Below are 23,722 nucleotides of genomic sequence, written 5' to 3' on the forward strand. Positions count from 1 at the left end.
CCTTTCCTTTCCTTTCCTTTCCTTTCCTTTCCTTTCCTTTCCTTTCCTTTCCTTTCCTTTCCTTTCCTTTCCTTTCCTTTCCTTTCCTTTCCTTTCCTTTCCTTTCCTTTCCTTTCCTTTCCTTTCCTTTCCTTTCCTTTCCTTTCCTTTCCTTCCCTTCCCTTCCCTTCCCTTCCCTTCCCTTCCCTTCCCTTCCCTTCCCTTCCCTTCCCTTCCCTTCCCTTCCCTTCCCTTCCTTCCCTTCCCTTCCCTTCCCTTCCCTTCCCTTCCCTTCCCTTCCCTTCCCTTCCCTTCCCTTCCCTTCCCTTCCCTTCCCTTCCCTTCCCTTCCCTTCCCTTCCCTTCCCTTCCCTTCCCTTCCCTTCCCTTCCCTTCCCTTCCCTTCCCTTCCCTTCCCTTCCCTTCCCTTCCCTTCCCTTCCCTTCCCTTCCCTTCCCTTCCCTTCCCTTCCCTTCCCTTCCCTTCCCTTCCCTTCCCTTCCCTTCCCTTCCCTTCCCTTCCCTTCCCTTCCCTTCCCTTCCCTTCCCTTCCCTTCCCTTCCCTTCCCTTCCCTTCCCTTCCCTTCCCTTCCCTTCCCTTCCCTTCCCTTCCCTTCCCTTCCCTTCCCTTCCCCTTCCCTTCCCTTCCCTTCCCTTCCCTTCCCTTCCCTTCCCTTCCCTTCCCTTCCCTTCCCTTCCCTTCCCTTCCCTTCCCTTCCCTTCCCTTCCCTTCCCTTCCCTTCCCTTCCCTTCCCCTCCCCTCCCCTCCCCTCCCCTCCCCTCCCCTCCCCTCCCCTCCCCTCCCCTCCCCTCCCCTCCCCTCCCCTTCCCCTTCCCCTTCCCCTTCCCCTTCCCCTTCCCCTTCCCCTTCCCCTTCCCCTTCCCCTTCCCCTTCCCCTTCCCCTTCCCCTTCCCCTTCCCCTTCCCCTTCCCCTTCCCCTTCCCCTTCCCCTTCCCCTTCCCCTTCCCCTTCCCCTTCCCCTTCCCCTTCCCCTTCCCCTTCCCCTTCCATTTCTTTTTTTTTTTCTTTTCTTCTCTTTTCTTCCAAAGACTGAGCTATCTTACAGAAAGACTATACAAAGATTACAAATTTTAATAAGTAATTTTTTCCTTAGCAGTTCATGCTGAAGGGCTGACAATTTCTTTTTGTTCATGCGCCAGGAGTCTTCTAACCTTTCTTGAAGGGGCCACAACTTAAAAATCTATTGGATCACCTCCCATGTATTAGCAATGATAAAAACTTCCTCCTATTCACTGTAATTGCACAACTCCCTGTGACAGGTTTGGCAATTTTATGTTGGAAGAGTAATTTTAACAAAGAGTAGATGGGAAGTGAGTGCCAAATTTCTCAGATGGTGTAAAATTCCTTGTTTTTAAATAAAGGTTGGCAACTGCAAGTGAAGAACTCAAGCAGAAAAAAGATCTTTGCAGAGTTTTTGGGACTGTTGGTAATCCAAAGATAACAGCAGGAAAAATGCTGCTTTTGAACTAGTCATTTGCACAGTTTACAAGCTCTTTTGGTAATTTTATATAGGAATTTAAAATGACAAAAGGATTTCATAAGTGAGTGGTAACTCCCTTCTTTTTTGCAGTAAGCACATTAAAGCTAATTAAAGTTCAATTCTTCAGAGATAAAGGATTATGAACTTCTAAGGGGGCTGTGGAATACTTGGAAAATGAGTGTTTTATCAAATATATTTTGGCTTTGAGAAAAGTTCAAGTTTTTGGACACAATGTAAAATTTTAATTATATGATAGCTAGATACTGTGTGATCCAGATATTAAATCTGGAAGTACTTTTTTTTTCTTCTTCTTCTTATTTTTATTATTATTTTTTTAATGAAGTATATTTGAATGTACTTTTGACTTACATTTGTTACGATATTTTCTGAAACTTCTCTGTTATTTTGTGATGTATCCAATCTCAGTTATATTATTTTGACTGTCACTCTGAGAGATAAGTGCAACAAAAATAACTCTAGAAGTGGAAATCATGCTTAGGGATGTTTTTGTTGCTAGTTTCAACATTGTAAATTGAGACAGACATTGAAAAAGGGAACTATGTGATTCAGTTCATTCTTACATTTTCTTGAAATTACAATCAATCTCAGTTTCCGAGGCAACTGACTACATGAGGATGGACCAGCCAATAATGGGAAACAGCTTTCTGTTTTATTACTGTAACATATGGTATAAAAAGTCTTTTTTGTTTCATGCTGTTGAGGAGACTATCCAATTTATCACTGCAAATAGGATCCAAAAATGATTAAAAGAGGTGTGAGCAGTTCAGTTTTGTAGCAGAAATCCAGAGACATAAGTTCATGGGGGAAAAGCAAATTCAGATACATCAAAATATAGTTTTTAGATGCTCTTCCCAAATCCCAAACTTCATCTTGATTTTTCCTCTGACCTTCCTCAGGGGTCCTGGCAACATGAAGGGTTGGTGTAAGTGATTGTATTGGCAAATGGATTAGCATTGTAGCAATATGACTCTCTCAGGATGAGTTGAATTGCCGTTCTGCTGTAAATTGCCTTGCACAAATAAAAGGCTTCTTCCATGTGCACCACTGAAAGAGGTATGATTGATCTAGGACCACAAGGCCTACTACATTTCTTTTGCAGACATCAGATAAAATCTAATAGGAGAAGTGTTGGCTCCTAGCAGTCATTGTAAGCTTAAGTAAAATATTAAATCACATTGTAGTATATCAGCACTTCCATGTTTTGTTTCTCGAGTTGAGATTTCAAGTGCTTTGCTATTCACTATTCGTTCCTTGCTTAATAAAAAAAAAAAAAAAAAAGCTGTGAAACATTTACACAGGAGTTAGGGTATTCCTGAGGTATTCCTGAATTCTGTATGGTGTTCTTCAACGTTTATTTTTCAGTGCCTTTGTTTATTTATTTATTTTTCCTCCTTCCAGGTATGCTTAAGAAAAACTTTTTATTTCGCTCAAAATTTATTTATTTTTTTTTTGTAAGTTTCTGTGAAGCTGGCACTGTATTTCTTGACTATCTCAATTTCTGTTTCAGAAATTTGCTACTTTCCTTTGCTACTTTCATATTTTATTAAACTTCCTGTTTATGTCATTGATTCCTTAATATTTAAAGTTCTTTCCCATGTCAAAAAAAAACTTCCTTTTTATTTTCAGTATAAATAACTATTTTTTTATCATTTTACTGAAATCAGAAACAAAATTCCTGTTCTCAACATGTCATATTGGGCTTTATATTTCCCTAAGCCTTAGTTACCTCCTTTCTTTGACTTCACTCTCCACTTCACATTGTTGGTGTAATTTTCATGCAGGAGAGCATTTTATATTTTATAATATCAGCCCATCTAATGTTACTCCCTGAACATGGACTGGTACTTTTCTTTGTCAGTTGAGTCTTTCTAATCACATTCAATTCAGTTAATATGTAAGCACTGACATCTAAATTCCTCTGTCTTTGGAGTCTGTCATATTTCCATGATTTTGTTGAGCAAAAGTTAATATGAGAAGAGAGGGATAGGGTAATGTAAGAGGGACAGTATCCTTCCCAACTACCCAAAGTCAACTGCAGATCACATTTCTAACCAAACAGTAGCTGAAACTGCATAAGAAGAAGTTATAGTTTCTAACACTGTGTGGTACACAGAGATTACTGCTTTAGTGGGAGCACATCCCTACTCCTACAAATACCTTCTTTCTTCTCTGAGAATTTTGCAGTGTGTGTTGGGGAGGAGGGGAGTTGGGGGGGGGGCGAGGGGGAGGGATAGAAAAGTGCTCTTCTGGGTTACCTCACATTACCTGTAAATATTTCCCCTGTTAAAATTGTATCAGTATGGGTTCCATTAACTGGCCTTCATCTTAGGTAAAGTGAGAAGACTTGATTCTGTATTATATAAAATCTTGGTGTATAAGGGATGCTGTGTTTTTGGCTGTCAGAATGAAGTCCAGCTGGTCTGTTTAAATGCAGACTAGAATAAGGGTATGGACTAACAAGGTCTCAATTCCAATGACAAAGTTCTTGCAAGCGTGAGACAAATAGGCATGTATTTACCAATACAGAAGTGTTTGATGCTGTTGCTGCCTGTAACATCACTATCTTTCTGCTTTAGACCAGAGATGCTTCCTAATTTGGTTTGGGTGTAAGAAAATGTCCATATGTTTCTTTTCTACGAGTGTCTGTTTTTCATCAGGAAAAACCAAGAGGAAGTGACATATGTCTGTATATGTCTGAAAGAATACCTCTGAAGAGCTAAAAAAACAGATTAACCATTTGGTTAACAGATTAACCATGAGGTATTTTCTGAATATCATTAATTCAATAGTGACAATATAATATATAATAAAAGAATAGTGACTATCCAGAAATGTAAAATTTCTATTTAATGATACGACAGAAAACCACACACACAGAAAATGCCTTTAAAAGTAGTAGTGACTATATGGAAAGAAATACAAGACAAGGAGAGAAAGCATTTGCAAGAGAGAATATGTAGAGACCTCTGAGAAAAAAAAAAAAAAAAAACTTCATGTGCTTTGTATTCACAACCATGTTGATGAATCCAGCATGCAAAAAAAATATGCTTTTGCAAATGGCTGTGACCTTGATGAATAATATGATTTCTAGAAAATGCTCATTTTCTTTTCATTTAAAAAAGAAAGAAAAAAAAAATCCCTTTCTGGGCAAACTGCAGTTCCCAGAAATTTAGAAAATTTTGTGGTAAAAGTATTTTTTCCAAGGGATTTCTGTATCTTCTATCCACTCAGCCTATTGCTCCCATGAAAAAAATATCACCCCTCCATTACATCTCCCCAGGCATTTTGTATGAGATTTACCCTCTGTTCCTCCCCACATCTCCCCACTTTTCCAGGCATTGAAAAGTCTTTTAAACGTCTCTACCAATCACTGCAGTAATAGCATAAGTGCATTGTTAACACTGCAAACTGAGCATTAGCATGATCAGTAGTATAGTAAATTTTCGTTAGAATTTCTTTATTTGTGCTGATTGCCAGACCATATACCATATGCCCAAACTGGGAAGCTTTTCTGAATGTTTTTGTTAAATGAGGAGGGTAGATTTTAGACCTGGAGACAAACTGAATACTCCAGAGCCCTCTTCTCAGATGCACAAAGGCTCACTTTCTTTTTAATTTATTCAGAACACCATCCTTTCCCTTTTCCCCAATTTCACCATTCTTCTGGAGTGTAGGCAAAATAGGTCCTACACTATCCTTTCTCTTATACTGTTCTTAGCTGGCTAAGGAATTTTAAAGGTGTCAACTACTCTAAAAGATATGCTCAAAGTAATTTCCTTTTTGTAGGCATACTTAATTCTTCAGAGAGGACATCATGTTATCAATCATTTTGTTAACTCTATCAATCCTACGCATTGTGGCAGAATTTTACATCTGTATTTAGCTATTTCAGTTATTTTAAGATTTTTGTCTTCTTAGTAACAATCATTTTGCTATGTAATAAGATTTACTGGGAACAGTGAACTGTTCTGGTATTATTATGTTAAAGTTTTAAGCAAGTCCAATGACTTATGTAATAAGATACTGTTGAAAGAAATGACTTAGCAGAAAGGCAAAATTATTTTGTTATAGCAAAGGGCATGTACTGTACTGTACTGTACTCAGACTTGATAGAAAAGTTTCTAGGCTATGCGTTGCAGCCATCCAGCCATCTGAATTTTAAAACAGAAATCTTAAAATACCCTCAAATGTGACTAATATCTTTATGACAGAAAAACTTCTCAAGATTTTTTTTTCCCCATAGAATAAACTAATAACAACTAAAGGACACCAAATTGATTTTTCTGATAGGAACATGTTATGTCATGAACGCTAAACACTCTTAAATATTGCTTGAGGGTAAAATTTGGTAGTGGATATACATGTGTTATCATCATTTCCCTTACCTGTTAGAATGGCTTTGACAGGAAAAATATTGAATTAAAATGGTGGGATCCAATACTTACTGCATTTTTCTTTCTCAGTATTGGTGATACTATTTTAAGTCATTCTGTGCTATAATTTGAAGCTTCATCTTTTTGAAATAAACTTCTATTTCCTCCTTCTTATATGTCATCTTGTTGTATAGCTCTTGGAAGCCACATCAGTGGAAGCTATGTAGAAGAGTCCTTATAATTAAATTGAAACCACCTTTCTAAGTAATAATAAAAAATGGAAGTATCAGTAAATATTGTAGACTATTTCTTATGCTTTTTGAGTGTTTAAAATGTTGCAATTCCAGTTGTGATAGAATTTAGATGCCAAAATATTTTTTTTAAAAAAGAACCAACAAATAGGAGTCTTAGACTCTGAAAATGTCTTCAATAGCCAAAAATAAAGCTCACGGTGCTTCAAAAACTTTTCTATACTGAATACTGAATAGATTTTTCATACAGTGTCACTTAGATACTCCTACAATTGTATCACTTGAAATTACTAACATGGGGCATTGCCTCAAGACCTTAACCTTTTAAACACTTTGGCATGTGCTTAATTTAGCATCATGCATAAATCCCCCTGAAATGATCATGACTTATAGTAGTTAAGATGTGATTACCTTTTTCTCCTTGAAGAATAAACCTACTCTTAATAAAAAGTTAATACTGAATTAAAGAATTAAGAAATAAAGATATTTTACATCTCCAGAGATCAAATAAGGTAACTAAAATAATAGTTACGACGAGAATATTGACGGTGCTTATAAAAAGTAGAGAAGAAATAAAATATTAAAAAAGATGTATATAAAAAAAGAAGCCTATAAGGGTAAAAGAAGAGATGTAAAAAGAAAGCCTATAAAGATAAAAAACATATAAAAGATATAGCTTAGGAACTAATACAGATAAAGTCTGCAGGAGCTAGGCATAACCTGGAGTCTAGGACAAAACTAATTATCAGATGACAGTCAGAAAGGAATTTTTGGGGCAAGTTCTCAGGTTTAGTCTTGGTGAACTTGGGCTGACATTAGGACTGGTATAAAGAAATGTTAAGAAGGTAAGCCAAAATTTTAGGGAGACACAGGAGTACAAACTCAATTAATATTACAGATGAAGAAAAAAAAATCTCCATTAGTTGTACAGAAATACTGTGTAGATTTCTGTGAGGATAGACGTTACTTGATATTGTACTACATTAAAACATATGTGCAAACAACACATAAAAATAGTAGATACCATAAGTTTCACATACCTATCAGGGTAATCTTTTAAATTCTTTCTGACCTAGTCATATCAAGGTGCATTCAACAGCATACTTGTGCAGTTTTAAGGTAGGACAACACAGTGATTGGAACAATATTTTATTTGCAGGATACAAAACTGAGAAACTCCACATAAACCTATTTATTTATTTATTTATTTCAGATGAGACTGGGTCTCTATTTGGTGGCAAAACCCCCACTCTAATAGTAATATTGCATTGTATATATCTATATATAGAGATATAAATATAGATATATATTTCTTGCAAACTATAGGTCTGTTATAACTGGATAAACAAGAGTGCTTTTATAGTGTTTTCTAGTAGTTAAAGTAGTTAACTTAGAGTGTTTTGCATTTTCTTTCTAGGTTTTTCCAAGGTCTGCTAAGTAATTTATTCATCTTCTACCAGCTCTTAGTTTTAGCTGATTCATCTGTAAAGTGGGTACAAGACATGCTTGTGTTAGAGCACTGCGCAATCAGAAACAGCTATACTGATTTATACCAGCTGAATATTTGGGCCTTTCTATTTATTAATGTTCTGAAAGTACTTTGAGATCACTGGATGAAAACAGTGGAGGATTTTAGGGAAAGAGCAAATAATTTATGTTACTAAGCTATTCCAATCTGCAGTTTTAGACCACTGTGGATTTTCTTTCTCAGTTACATAAATTACTGTCCTGGGCTGGTTTTCCTGCTCATTTCCTTTTTAAATTACCAACACAGCAAAAGAATTGTAGCTATTTGCATTAGTTTAATTTTCTTTGGAGATTTCCAGCTCTGTATGATGGTACTTGCAAAGTCATTTTTGGGTTGGGTACTTCTCCACAGTCTCTTCTGGGAGAACAAATGTTTGGGAGCATCTTAAACATGTGCTGTAAATGTACAAAAATAGAATGGAAGAATAAAAGGAACAAGATCAAGTAAACAGAGTCCCTTGGTAGAATCTCTTTAATGTCTTGCATCTGATGTTCAGATTGGTGGGGAGGGGAGGATCACATGCTTGATGTTTTCTCTAGGACTACACCCAACTGGAAGCCATCCCTTGGCTTCTCTGCAGACAGCAGCATACCCAAATGGAACATATTAATTCTCGGGGGAAATCTCCTTAGTGGGATAGAAAGGAATCTTTTCAGCTTCCCAGATACATGCTCTGTTCCCAATAGCATCAGACTTAAAGGAGGACCTGCAATACCTTGGGCTGGAGCACAGAGTTGCATTGTAACTGCAAAGTTTAGCATAGATAAATAACTCCTGTGATCCAGCTGCTCAAGCTTTCAGGATCTGCCATGTTTATTAATGAAAATGTGATTGAAAATAAAGAAACAGTCAGCTAGGCAAGGTGCCCCTGTAACTCTGCTGTCATCATTAGGTGAATATGGTATACGAAATATTTACGCTTCTATATGAGTCAGGATCACAGAAAATAAATATCCCTTTTATGTGCTTTATTTCCTTTGGAGAAAGGAGTAGAGGAGAGGGTGGGTCATAGTGGAAGAATAAAATTCACTTATTTTCTGACAAAAGCTACTCTCACCTCACTGGAGAAGGATCCTAGCTTTAGCTTCTGCTTGCTGATAACGCCTGCAGCCTAACTGGTTTCAAGCAGGAAGCTGACAGCCTGCCAGTCCCCAGTCTGTACCTGTCTAGTGACCTATGGCCAGAAGCCAAATCATATTTCTTACCCCTGCTGTGGGTAAGATAATAACTGTTCTTGCCTAGGTCTGAGTGCAGACTGGCTATCTACCCTTGCAAACAATTTCTGATGAGCAGAGTTTTGACCCTTCACACCGTAACAAATCCCGCCAGCTGCAGTCTGACTTCTGAGCATAGGGTTGGTCTGAGGAATTTGGAAAGGTTAACATGAATATCTATTAGTGTATGACCAATGCTAGTTGTATGCCAGATTTTATTTTTTTTTAAACATATTTTCTGTTATGATCTGATTCAGAGGATTCTGTTCTTAAGCAGTTCCGAAGGGAAGTGCTGTGGTTATTGAGCTCCTGAGGAGGCAGTTGATGGATGATGTCTCTTTTGCACACCTTGCAAAACCCTCCAGAGTGTAGATGAGATGGAAAAGGAGCAAGGTCTGATGCTACTCTACTCCCAGGAGGCATAGAAGTGTTAGGAGCTGTTCAACCATTCTTAATCTCCTGAAGCAGGAGAAGCCTATGTATGAGGGAGACATGAGCCTTGTGTTGCTTTTAGGTGAAAAAAAGGGATGAGTCTAGTGCTTTGTGTAGGCTTTCTTTACAGCTGCCTACCTCAAAATGGTTTTCTATGGACAGATGTTCAGGAGTAATGATGAGGCTGAAGCTTGAAAGGTGGCAAATGCCAAAGGATTTTATTTCTGTCCTGGTGACATTTAGCCCATATTTAAAGGTTTATCTATACTACTGATTTCTCATAGCACTTTGTAAGATAGAAAAAGATCTGTTGCATTTGTGAATGAATTTACATGTGTGTTTTGTGCCACAAAGGAGTCCTTGACAAAGGTTAGAGACATCTACATGAAGTACAAAACAAAATGTTGTGATGTTTTCCAGAGACGTTAAGCTGCTCTTCTCTAGGCAGAGATCTCATAGTAGATAAAAGATGAGCAACCTTAAATGCCTGTTTGCTTATGTAGAGGAAGACTGCAGTAGAGATTTAAAGACTAGATGTTTATATGGTCCTCTCTGCAATTGAGAGACTTAGAGCTGCTGTCGTTTTCAAAGGCCAAATAGCAGGCTTGGTTGCTGTGTGAAGGACCACAAATATCCTGAGATGTTTTAGTTGAAGAGTCAAGCCTGCTACTCTAGTAACCATTTTTTCTTTCTTTTTTTTCAGAAAAAAAAATCCTCTTAGGTCTTACTGTAGTTGCATAAGTTAAGGTAAACAAACAGTAATAGAACAATGAATTCTGAATGCCACCTCTTGTTGTTATCCTTACAACCTTCTCCTTCCTTTAGTTGAGATCCCTGTATAGCCCTTCTGTATGGATTTATACATATGCTACTATTTACTGTATGCTACTGTTAAAGATATCATTGCACCTGATGCATTGTGTGAAAGACCTGGCTTTCGGTATTTAATAATTTTGCTAATATTAGCAGTGTGGCTGACCATTTCCTTGTCAGATATATGTATTTGAAAAAAAAAAAAAGAGAAGAAACTGTGGCTAAAGTATTTTTGCTGCTTCTAAAAATGAGATTAAGGGTCAAATGCTTTGTTTTGCCCAAGTTATTAAAAATGTGCTGACATATTTGTGTTTTGGAGCAAGGCCTTAAAATGTGGTAGATATGTTGTAGATTTTCCCAGTATTCCAAATTATTCATCTCTCAGAAATCTCATTCTGCTTGAGCTTGGTAAGCTTTCCTAGTGCAACTTGAGTTTCTAAAGATGCTGTTAGTTCTGAACACGCTTCATTCTCTGACACCCCTGAGCATGGTCTATGCTGCACTTATGGCTGCACTTTTTTTGACATTAAGAAGAAAAAAACAGAGCCTGACTTAAATTTGAGGAAATGTGAATGGAGAGGAGGAGGGCAAAAGCTCAAGTGGCTGCAGATAGGGAGGGTTCTCCACAGGATCCCTCCTTCTTTCAGTGCATAAGATACATGGTGCTATGGGGACAGATCAAGATTGCATATCAGCCACAGTCCTCATCAGTAATCAGGATTCTTGCCACATGTGTTGCAGACTTGGGGGAGTTTGGGAAGTATGTGTTGCTTCAGACACTGAACGTATAATTAGAGTATCAGAAGGTATGTACATAAGAAAGATAAGACGTGATTGCATAGGAGATCTTTTTCCTGATATTGTTCCCTAACTATGGGGAGGTTAACCTGCAGAAATGTTCAGTCAGTGTAGTGTCTAATGTAATTATTCATCTGTGTACTGTGTGTGTTATATAGTTATACATCATAGAAATATAGAAAAAAAGACCTAGAAGAGATGTAATCTGACCTCCTGCCTCAAGGCCATATCAGCCTGAGCCTGCAGCAAGCATGATGGATATTTATTTTACCTGTTATTAAATTCTTGAACAGTTTATTTAAACGATTATCTATTTTTACCACTGAAAAGCTTTTTCCAGTGCCTGAAATACAGCTTTCCTGCTGCAATTACTTCATGTCCGATCCATGCTATAAATGCAGAGCAGGTTCTTTCCTCTTGCAACAGTCATTTACATATTTGTGGACTTTTATCACAGTTACTCTCTGTTCTGTGAGTCAAATAATTGTATTATTTTTCCACTTAGGTCACATTTTTTTAATTTTTTTTTTCTTTCCTGTTGTTCTCTCAGATTGGGTTAGATCCTTCCCAAAGCGCAATGCTTGCTATTGGAATTCACACTTCAGTACAGGCCTACTGATGACATGTTAAAAAGGGAATATGTTACAAATTATGCTATTTTGTCTGTAGACATTCTTGGTCCAATCTCACTTAAATTATCAAAAATATGAAATTGTGTCTATCATTTATTTTCTAACATAAAATGATATACATTGAAATGATGTATGACCTGTAAGAAATTTTCACTTAATCTGAATTCTTCTTTTCTCTAACGAGTAAAACAACCACCTTCCTAATATTAAAAATAACTTTGAGGAAATCAGAACAAAATAAAGTTCTTAAAATATAGACCAAAGAAACACTGAAAACAAAAACAAAAAATTGCTAACAATTTGTTATCAACATGCTTTTTTCACAGAAAACCTTACTTTTCAACAAAAACTTGATACTTTTGGCCTAAATTGATTAAAGAAATAAATATTATGCTAAATAAACACATAGTACGATGCATATGCAAAATTGACCTGCAGATTTTGAGCTGTGTAGACTGATTGAGTTTTCCTTGGTTTAATACATTTCAATTAGAGAATTTATTAGTATATTTTTCTTTTAATGCTAGTGATATCCCCCTGAATTAACACAGACGTTACAGGCTCAGCATCTCTCACACTGTGCAAAAGCTGTCCTTATGCCTTCCCTTCAGATAGTCAGCCTGAAAGAGGGCATCCGTGAATACAGTACATAAGGTTTTATCCTCTCCTTCGACTAAACCAAAGTTAATCCCTACTGAAGTTTGTCAAAGAAGGGGTTAAAAAAGTGGAATCTTTGTGACTGTGAGGGGCTGAATTATCTTCCTGACACCAGCAGGGGTTGCTGTCACTGGTTTGTGGTTGTCACATTCCTGTTATGCTTGACCTTGGAAAGGCTTGACAACATAGTCTGGATTTGATTAAGGGAATTTCATGTTTTTCCTTTGCTAGAGTCACCCCCCACCTCGACAAACATTTAAAAATGTTAAGAAAGAAAGAAAAAAAAGTTTGGAAAGCAAACATTTTCCCAAAAGAAATTTATAGTTCAAATTTACACCAAGTTCGCACTAACTGGAGCAGTCCGGGTTTCCACTCAGGCTTTGAGTGCTCTCTGTAAACCATTAGTCACTTCCCTGGAAGAGGCAGCTTTTTATAGGCAGCAGTATAAAACAGGCACAGATGTGTGTGTAATATTAGAGGCTTTCACATGTACCTGCCTTACCCCCCCCCCCCCCCACCCCCGATCGTAGAAAAGGAAAAAAGAATTACTAAAGAAAAAAATAATTTTTTTATATTTTTGCTTCAGACTTCATTTGGTTTTGGATTGCCACGATGAAGATTGGCTTAATTAAAAGAAAATATGTTTTTGATGTACAAAACCCTTGTTGGGTTGTGGATTTTTGAGACTGTGGCAATTTGTAGTTCTTTTAATTTTTAACCTATTGTTTGTTTGGTTTTTTTCTTTTTCACTTTACAGGACTGTGATCATGCCAGCTGCCAATGAGTTTGATCCAGAGATTGTCTTGGTATCAGCGGGATTTGATGCCGTGGAAGGCCATGACTCTCCACTGGGCGGGTATAAAGTCACAGCAAAATGTAGGTACAGTCACAAGGTGCACATTTCTGTATCAGTACTTCTTCTCTTTGGGAACCTTATCCAAAGTCCATGTTACGTCCATAGTTCTATTTTGTGAGATTACAGATGTGTAACGGAGGGCAGGGACTGAGTGGAAATGAACGTTTGTATTTCTGGCTCACTCCTTTCTGTTCCTTTTGGCATTTTTGTCTCAGCTTTTTAAAGTATTACTTTTCTGGCATTCAAATAACATTTTAGAGGTTTCATGCTTTTCAATAGGCCCCATTTTCCAAATGATGGAGTAAGTTATTTCTCTTTAAATATATATTGGAGATTTTAAGCATTGGCGGCCTAAGTCCAATCTCATATTGCTGTTTTGTTATTGTAATCTTTTCAGCTTGATGGCATTAATCCTGAATTACATCAGTGTTCATGAAGGCCAACATTTTCTAAAAGACTACTCTGTTGGGTCTCAATGTTTGGATGTCCATTTCAGTCCTCCATAAAGTGTGTTCAAGGCAGGGTTTTAGTACTTTCTGAAAGACAGGTCTATCTGACATGTCTCATATCTAGCACTCCAAAGTCACTAGTTCTTACTGAATACTGTTGCCAAAATGATCCCAAACCTGAGACATTAAGCATGGGTGAGTAATGTAATAATGCTCTGTACAGTACTGTGCAGTGTAACATTGCTATATATAAATCAGCTTCCATGAGGCAATGCAAAATGGTTTCCTAATTCAGTGCTGTGAATAATTTTCTTCAGTATGTACATTTTTTTCAGTATATCTCAAGAAACACCATATTAACATTTGATTAGTTATTAAATATTGATCCCCCTTGCTAATCACAAATTCTTTGGGAAAAGCCTGGAGAAGTCAATGAGATTTAAAGGCATTTAACATGCTGCACAAATGGACCTCAGCTCAGAGGGAATTTGTCCATCAGTCCCTCTGCCTTTTGTTACAGGTGAGTTCACTGGAGTTGGTATTTACCTTAGGAGGAGCAAGGAAGAGACACTTTTTATTTTTTTTCATTTAAAATAAACAATGTACAGGTTCTCCTGAATATCAAACACAAAAAAAATAGGTGAAGAGCTAGACTGACTCTTTATAGTGGCATGCTGTGGAAACTGAGTATGCAGAAGGCAGTGCAAGGGCCTCCTGAACATACTCACACAGGTGTTAGCTTACAACAGGGTTGGGAAGGGAACATCCCTGTGACTGCACGTAAGATGTATTGAGATACGTTTTTAAGCTTAATGCAGTGTCTGCATTAGAGAAGAAAGGGTTGTAGTGGCCTGTATGCATGTTTGAGTATGACTTATCAGTGTGTTATAAGTTTTAGTAAAATGTGTGTGAAAAGCTCTTTGAAAAAGGTTTACTCATCATTTATTTATTTATTTTTCTGAAGTATGGTTTCTGGTCAGAGGCACGATTTCATGACCATAAGTGGTAAGCAGATAAGCTTCCAAGTGATACAAAGGAGTTATTTTTTAGAGCATGGATAATTATCTGGATATAACTGCTGAAAATATATGCTAAATGTCTCTTAAGCATCCATGATGCTCCAGCATGATACTCTGGCACACATGATGCCTTCACACAGGATATTCTGGCATAGCAGCTTCAACAACTTTCATATCAATTGCAATAAGATTCATATTTTCCTCTCAGAATAGACTGAATTTCACCCAACAACAAAGAAAAAATGTTTGATATTGGAATCAAAGTTAATTTTCATTCATGAATGAATTAATGAACTCTTCACAGCTTTTAGACACTGAAATCATAGTACATTTTTTAATATAAGAGGCTGCACATCCATAAGTTACACATGTGTGTGAGAAAAAAAAGTGATTTACAGTAGGTGGCTCTTGTTTAAATTAAGGGAAACGCCAAGATAGACCTAGATAATGATCATGCACCTGAGGGATGAATAAAGCCTTTTCTATAGAGCCAAAGGAATTTATTATTTCCCCCAAACAAAATTCTCCACATTCCACCATACCTTTTTAGAACATAACATACTATATGCGGTATGTTGAAAAATGAACAGTCTATAAAAAATAAATCATTTAAAGTCCAAAGAGAAACACTCATATTAAAGTCTACAAATAGATATTCATGATTTTTTAGAATAATTGTTTTGTAAGAATTATAAATTATGCCAAAAGAAGTAAATGTAAAGCTTCATCTGTAAATATTCTTTCTTTATAAAATCTAGTTTTTATTTGTACACTTAATACGTTGGATTTTCTGACTTGTGATGACCCAATATAAACTTTACAGATACAAATTAGGAAGAGACTGATATCAAAGGAGAGAAGTTAGATCCTTAATTAATAACCTTACACTATTAAAGATAGTTAGAGAGACACAATACTATTGATAAGAAGTTATATCTTCCCTTCAGAGTACAGTAACAGATTAAAAAAATATATATATTAACCAATCAGCATTTCCAAGTAACAAAATAAACGCCATTGGATGAAGATAACAGATTAGACTAACTGAAGCCTTGGAATAACAATATAGCAGGCAACTGAGAAAAGAAAAAAACCTGATCTATTAAATCTATTCATTTTGAGATGTGTAAATTATAAAAAGTTTTCAACCACTATTTTAATTTTTCCCTGTATCGATGTACAATCTGATTTACTAAGCAGTTGCCATTTCTGACTACTAAATAAAAACATCAGCAAAAAAATAGTCCTACATATTTTTACAGATGATTTTAATGAATGGGTCTGATGTGCAAGTCAAGATTTCTTGCAGTGATATGACCCTTAGCTTGTCTAGTAGAGAGTAGTATGGAAAAAAGCCAACTGAGATAAATGATAATAGCAGAGCTAGAATATCTCACTTGCCTAATTTATCTCCAGTCCCATTAAGCAACTAAATCACTAAAGGTCTTTTTCCACTGGGGGAAAAAAAAAAAAAAAAGTGTTTAAAAAAGATTGGAAGGGCGGGAGAAGGGCGGGCGGGAGAGTTGAATCTTTCTTCTCTTTCCATGCTTTTCAAATCACTTCTCCCAAGTAGATCTTTTTCTCCAGCTGCCTTTTTAATTCCTTCTTGTTTGTTGATTTTTTGAGGAAAAAGGTATTCACTAAACAAATGAATATTTAATTAACTTTTACCCAGACAAGATTTTGATGCAATGCAGAACTGAAAATAAGATAAAATAAAACATCTGTTTCAACCCCATCTTTGAGGATCTTGCAGGCACATTGGATTGTCTCTTTTTATCCTTTATTCCAATAATTTTTCTCAACAAAACACTGTCATTTCAAAAGGCGCTTGTACACCTTTTGTACCTATTTGTACCTAATATGTACATATTTATACATACACAACTTGAAACATATACTCAGTCTATGTGCATAAATGTAGTAATGGACTTTATAATGTGTTAAGAACAAAATGGACTTCAAAGATTTGAGATGACTGGTGGCATAATGTGGGAACTTTCTGCTGCCAGGAAGCTCTTGGGCCTGTAGTGCCAGCTATAGTCCTAATACCTCAGTAAGAAAAGGCAAGCATTATAGATAATACCTTTTATTAGACTACCTAGCACAGATGGAAACAGTATGAATATTTCTGAATGAAAAACCCCTTTGTCCTGAAGATCTTCCCCCCAAGGTAGACTGTCTGAAAACAAGTTTCTTTTTCCAAATATACTTTTTTTTTTTTTCCTGATAAAGATATTATCTCCACTAACAAACTCCACCTTGCCCATGTCCTTAGGGCTATTATGACTGCACAAGCAAAGCAAAGAAAGCAAGGCACATGGCTGGTCCTCCTGGCCCAAGGTCTTGCACAGTAATAGGTGTCAAAGCAGAGTGATAATTCCTGCTCAGGAACTTCTCTTACTTCTGATAGGGCCTGGCTCACATCATTAGGGATATTCAAGCAGCTTATGTCAGATTTTACTTTGTTACCCCGACTTAGGACTCTTCACCAAAATCATAGGGGAAAAAAGTTTGTTATTGTCATGTCCAACTTTGGTACCACAGCTGCCTCCATGTTGCATGGTTATACTGATTCCCCAAGCAGTGTGGTGAAGGTGCAGCAGCAGGAGCTCTCTCATGCACAGCTCTCGTATCCAGAGTAACTATTGATGTCTTTGGAATCCCTTTGTTTAGATCCAGGACTATAAAGGTGCTTTAATTTTACTGTAGATTATGATCAGCTAAGAGGAAAACAGGTCTTAGTTCCTAACTAACCTAATATTTCCTTTTTATTATTAGAATAGTATTATTTTTTAATAAAGTAACAGATAAAATATCAACACAATATGTAACATATTGTAAAAATGTAGCTGCATAAAATCCACTTTTTGTTCTGGTGCAGTAAAAATTGTATTGACAATAAAATATAAGAAAAATAACGGGCAAAGAAATAAAGGTCATAAAGAGGTTTTATATTTAGAATAGTAAGGAATTGCTTAAAAAATCTACTCTTCCATCTTGTCCTTCTGATGCTTAGGTGGAACATCTGATATATTATGCATTTTATTTTATAGTTAATTTTTACAACCTCTGCTAAAATGTACTGTATTAACATGCCATTTGAATTCTGTGAAGTGTACCGGTCTGAAAAAGAGCTGCTGTGTCTGATCATAAATTTGCAAGTTGTTAGATCCTGAAAGAGCACTGCTTTTAAATTTAGCCCTGCTGACTGTAGAGGTTATCCCTGTAACATTATCCTGAGGTGAAGTACTTTCTCTTTGTTTTATAGAGCAACCCTTAGAATAACGCCTGCATTAAAGTCGCTGATAAAATTTTGCTGTTCAAGTAAATATTGTACACAATTGCTCATTAAATGGCAACCATTCCATAAGAAAATAAACTAAGCAGAGAAATGTCAGCCAATACTTAAGATTTTTTCAGGGTACTTATCTTCCTGAAGCTCTACATTTGTTAAGGGCTATAATGATTTACTGGAGTTTTCCTGTTGTTTTACTCTCTTATTCCAAAAATGCTATTTGACACCACAGTGTAAAATAAGATCAGCAATTAGCAGTAGGAAAAGATACCACTGCAGGCATTTAAAAAGTAAATCATACCTGTCTACTATTACGCCAAATTCATGATGCAAAGTTGATCCAGTGTCCAGAATATAATTAACTAAGCTGATTTGCAACTTTTAAATATTTTATTTGAGCAAATTGCAATAACTCCTTTAATTTATCAAAAGCCATAGTATGCTGTGATACACTCTGTTCAAGTGGGACCACTGAAAACAGTGTTAAAGCTATGAATGGTTTAACTCCTTGTGAGCCCTCGGCAGGTAGGGCTTAGAGGACTTCACTGTTAACATAACACAATCTGTCCAATTAATGACAGCAGAGGAAATAATTAATGCTCTAAACATCAAAAAGAAATATGTCACCTTAAGTAGTAGAAATTAATGTGTAAAAAGGGTTGCTGACTTACATGCAGACTACAAGTCTTATTTCAAGGAATTTCTTCTCATGGCATGAACTGGTGCTTCTCAGAGTATAAGTAAGAACAACCAGATTAAATACAGGTGTCTATCCTGTTGGTTTCTGCTTTGCCCTTAAGCATGAATAAAAGTCACTTCATGAAATTTATCTTCAATGACCAATGTTTTCTTGAGTCTTCACAATTTCACTGTACATTGGAATGTGGAATCTTTTCAGTTTCCTGCTACATTTGATGTATAGTGTATATGTTAGAAACAAACCAAAGGAAAATGCTAGAACTGCATATCACTGAATTCAAGTGTAGAAATGATCTGGGTCTAAGGTTAGTACTTCAGCTATGTTTCAGAACAAAGATTTCCTGTGGGTCAGACTCACTATTTCTAAAATATTCTGTGTAGCTAATCAGAGTATTTCAAGTACTGCAGGGTATATATATATATATCTTGGGAGCATTTAATTTCTAAATCCATCCCCAAATAATTTTATAACTGTCAACTGCACAGTACCTTGAACTGACTGTGAGTTGTTTAGGATAGGGTAACTGTAAAGTCGCTGGGGAGGGACTGCACACTCTTCTGATTTTCAAACCTCTACTATGAAAGGCTTTCCTGACACTTGATTCTCTGAAAAAGAATCCTGACTGGTATAACTAGGCTAATATATGTGTTGTTAAAGGAAGGTTGGGAGAAAAAAAAAAAAATAGTCCATGCAAATTGACAGCTGACTAAACAGAATAGTAGTTTTGATTTGGTAGCTGTTTAAACACAGTTCAGGTCTCTAAAAATAGCATTGTAGGTTTTCATGCTGCCACATCTAATTTCTTCTCTTCACAAGAGAAGTCTTTTTGAATCAACCATCACCATAAGAATCTATGGTCTTGGAAAGTCTGTCACTAACTACTTCAGAGTGCAGATCCAGTAGACATTGTCTATTACTTGCCTTGTATAGGCTCTGGTTCTTGTCATATCTCTCTGTAAATACATGAAAAATTAACTCATCAACCCATCAGAAAACTTAATCAACAAAACGAATGGATTTCTGTCAGGCTATCAAGTTTAATCAGCTTATGGAAGGACCAGCGTGTGCCAGAATTAGTGGAAGGGAGACAGAGACAGTTGAGGAAGGGAGAGATACGGTAAGATACCTTTTGGTGGCAGAAAGATGTTAAATTAACTCAGTTGCCACAGATGTCTTCTCATCTGAATTTTTCTGGGTTCGGAGATTTGATTTTGGTTAACATAATTTGCAGTACTGGAGATGATAAGAGTTATCCAGCAAGATAGATTTTGAGTTGTTGACTCTTAGCTAAAAGCTTTGGAGGTGGAGGTAGAGCAATGATCATTCATAAAGTTTTTCATGGTGGATTCTCTTAATTCCTATCAGAAATTTTTCTTTTGCTTCTTTTGCCTCTTGGAAACTACAGGATACCCAGTGACTGACAGCAGGAAGACATAGCATCAAGCTAGCTTTCCAGTTGCTCACTTTGGAAAGCAAATATGGATTTTTTTTCTAGGGTGTTTTCTTGAATGCTAATTGAATGATTACTTGCTACAATACAATGGCATCAAAAGATATGGCAAGTTCATTGGTGACATACCCTCAGTCATGAGTATTTTCATTGGATTTTTGGGGGAGAAGCATATCATTTTGACTTTTTTTTCCTCCTACCCCATAACATTTGTTGGCATAGCATTTCATATGGCTTGGGCATGGCCACTATGTTGCCCAGCGTCATGAGTTGGTTTATGTTGCATTTACTCTTTCGTTTGTGCTCCTAAAGTTTAACCTTGCACTTCCAATTTCACTGAATACTTTGCTGGTAACTCCAGGATTAGGTACGTTATTGAAGTTTATACTACATTTACATTGATAAATATGAAATTTAGAAAAAACTAGGAATCCTGCTCTGTGAGGAGGAAAAAAAAATAGCTTCTGTAGAAATCAGAGAAGAGATGAGAATTCACTGTATAAAATTAGTCTCCTCTCTGGGACATATAATAATAAAGGGAAAGGTGAAGACATAAGAGGGTAAGGCTTTTTACTTGGTAGATTTCCATTTGAAGAAGGTATTAATGCTTGAAAAAATACAGAAAAAAATATGAAAATGCTGAATGGACAATTTTAACATTGGATTGAAGAATCTGTCCTCACATGCCATCAAGTAAACACATTGGAGTGTGAATTTCAACCAAAAGAAACAAAATAGGATCAGTGAACATGTGACCTCATTTGCTGCAGCCAGAGAAATCATCTCCAGACTTTGGGGCACTCATCTCTAACTGAACAGGTATTCAAAGCAATCTGTAGGATTCAAAAGTTTAAGCACTTATTTTGTTATTGCTCAGTGTTTTCAGTCATTGTCTGTTAACTAGTGTGCCTTCCAGAAGGGACTGCCTAAGCAGGAACTGAGAGGAATTAGAAATATTAATAAGTGCTGATTTGCCCTGCTCTTTCACTTAGCCTTTCTTTCTGTAAATCAGCCAGGAGAGATTTCCATTTTCCATTCCCACTCCTGCCCCACAAATAGAAGATGTGTCTGCTGGCTAGTTAACTAACTAGCGCAAGTGAAAAAACACCTGTATACAATGTTCCAGATATACAGTGCTGATCCATCTGCAGAATGCATCAGGTGCCAGTTCCTTGATTTAGGGCAGTTACTGGGGACAGGGTGGAGGATAGATTACAACGGAAAAAAAGAGCATCTACACAACCATTAGGAATTATTTTTCCCTTTCAGTCATCTTCCCTTATCTCTTCACCTACCTATTGCTGTTTTTTTCTTTCATGTTACAGTAGTGACACTGGCTAGTGGCAATCACTGATATGAGGAGTTTTAAACAGGTAAAATTGGTGTCACCTTTTCTCAGTTTTGAAATTTAAACTTATGAAATCTTTTTCCTTATTAAAAAGGAAAGGTTGTAATTTAATAGAAGAAAGAAAAGGAAAAAGGAATTGTTGTTGTTGTTATTATTTTTATTTATTTATTTATTTATTTTGCTTAGGTTGTATTAAACTTGTTAAGTTACAATTTAAATACAGCAAATTAAATATCAGATTTTAAGGCCATTTTGAAACTAATGGAGCTTGACACAATGTTCAGCAACTTGCATGTGCTTTTCACAGGATTGGGTCCTGAGAGAAAATTGTTGAAAGACATCTCCAAATGTGGATTTCTCCATAACAAAGTGTCTGATCTTTTATAGCATCGTTGCATTGGGAATTAGGCTTGTCTTTGGGAATTTGTAAAGCTTTAGTAGGAGAGCATGATTTATGTCTTAGAATTTAACTATTCTCTGTAATAAATAGAAATGCACCACAAGTATTTACTTGGTTGCGCATGGGAAAATTTTTAACATATTGTTCACAGCTTCAGAATGCCATAAAAGAAGACATGTAATTTGCAGACCGGACTATCCTTTGTGATTTCTAACCAATATATTTGATTAATATCTTTCAAAAGAAAAACCAGCCAAAATGTTTACATCTCATTAGGCAGAGAAGAAGGGAGCACACACAATTTTGATTATGAGCTTGGATGGTTCACTTCTTTGGGCTTCACATCCCTACTACTTAAGGCAGACTGTAACTTTAAGATGTTATCTCTTGCCTGCACAAACAAACAGCCAGTTATGCTTTTTATGGTGGGTAGTTCTCAAACCAACAGGGATTAGAAGATATTAGCTTGAGTTTGTGGTTCCCTGCTGAACTATCATGAGGTCCATGGATTCCTGTCCTGAATATTTCACAGAGCAAACACCTCTTATCTAGGGTGATATTCTCACACTGGCCTCTTGGCCATGGACTTCAAAAGCTAATCACAGGGAGGGCTAGAGAGGCAATAACCCTTAATATAACAGTCTCTCCTGATAGGGACAGACAGGGTAAAGGTAAGGCGTCTCTGAAGTTTGCTCTTGTGTGTTTAGCCCCATGGGGTGATAAGGGGCCATCTGTTTTTTTGGTCTGCAAACTCATCTTTTTCACAGTATCACAGTATCAAGTACACTCGGGCCTGACTGATATCAGCACCAGCAATTCTTCACTGATCTGAAGAGATTTTCTTGGTATTTAAGCTTTGATTACAGGCAATTGTCTTAGTTGCTGTTGTGTTGTTTTTAATCAAGCAAACCCATAAAATGAAATATAAAAAGTGAATTTCAAAGTACTTGAAGAAAAGGCTTGAAGAAAAGAAATTATATATAAAAAAAAAATAAAAAGATAATTAATTGTGGATAAAGGGATATGAATGCTTGACCATGTGATTAAACTTGAAATATCAGTTCATGGCAGTAGTTTCATAAAGTTATTTATTATGCAGCACCTCAGAGGATGCTTGCATCCTAACAAGTAGAATATCAGTGATGCAAATTGTTAAAATACAATTCAGAGTTAGTTTTGTTGTGGACCTCTTAGGATACAGTTCCTTCATATTTTTAAGCTTTTCCTGTCAGCGGTTTCTTTATCAAGTGAACACTGAGATTCCATTGCAATCTCCTTATTCTAATGGCTTTAATGCAAACACTTAGTACAATGAAATCTATAACAAAATGCTGCTAGTTGCCAACGTTGGTACGTTAAAAAAAGCGCTAATTTCGACCACTCCACTAACCTGATTAAGAGTTACTAAAATAGTTAATGTTTACAGACCTTGCATTGTATGTATTAATAGGGTACAAAAGTACAAGTTAAAAAATCTTCAAATGCATATGCAAATGAGAAATCTGTTATTTAAATCATTTAGCTACTTCCTGAAGTTTTGTAGAATTAACTTGGAACGAAAAAGAAATATTTCTGCTGTAAGTCCATTTCAAATATATTTAGTAGTAATTTATTTACTTCAGAATCCTTTTTTTCCCTATCATTGATTATGATTCACACACAGTAAATTGGATCAAGGGACAGATCTCTGGCCCACTTTTGTAAGTTTGTAAGGGAAAACTAAAAATACGTATGTATCCAGAACAACAAATATTGCTATTTAACCAAAAATCAGTTACTTCCTGTTTTCTGTTTATGGTAGTAATTGTTAGCATGAATTAAATATTTCTGTTTCGTTTGATCCATAGCCTTTTTATCTCTTTTCTTTAGATTCTGTTTTGTAAAAAAAAGACTGGTTCTCTAACTATATTGTGACCACAGGTTTTTTTTTGTTTGTTTGTTTTTTTTTTCAGTATCTGACAATGCATCCATTTAGATGTAATTTGGTTGTGAGAGCTAGTCTCT

The 23,722-nt window shown here is 36.3% G+C and overlaps 1 protein-coding gene across 1 annotated transcript in view; it reads left to right on the plus strand.

The window, feature by feature from the left end:
* Positions 1–23,722, plus strand: part of HDAC9 (histone deacetylase 9) — a 480,503-nt gene that overhangs the window by 401,717 nt on the left and 55,064 nt on the right. Inside the window, exon 20 of the mRNA XM_080581236.1 lies at positions 12,901–13,074. Coding sequence (XP_080437362.1) covers positions 12,901–13,074 — 174 coding nt within the window. The remainder of the gene's footprint in view (positions 1–12,900; positions 13,075–23,722) is intronic.

This window comes from Anser brachyrhynchus (assembly GCF_964034855.1).
Source record: "Anser brachyrhynchus genome assembly, chromosome: 2".
Taxonomy (NCBI): domain Eukaryota; kingdom Metazoa; phylum Chordata; class Aves; order Anseriformes; family Anatidae; genus Anser; species Anser brachyrhynchus.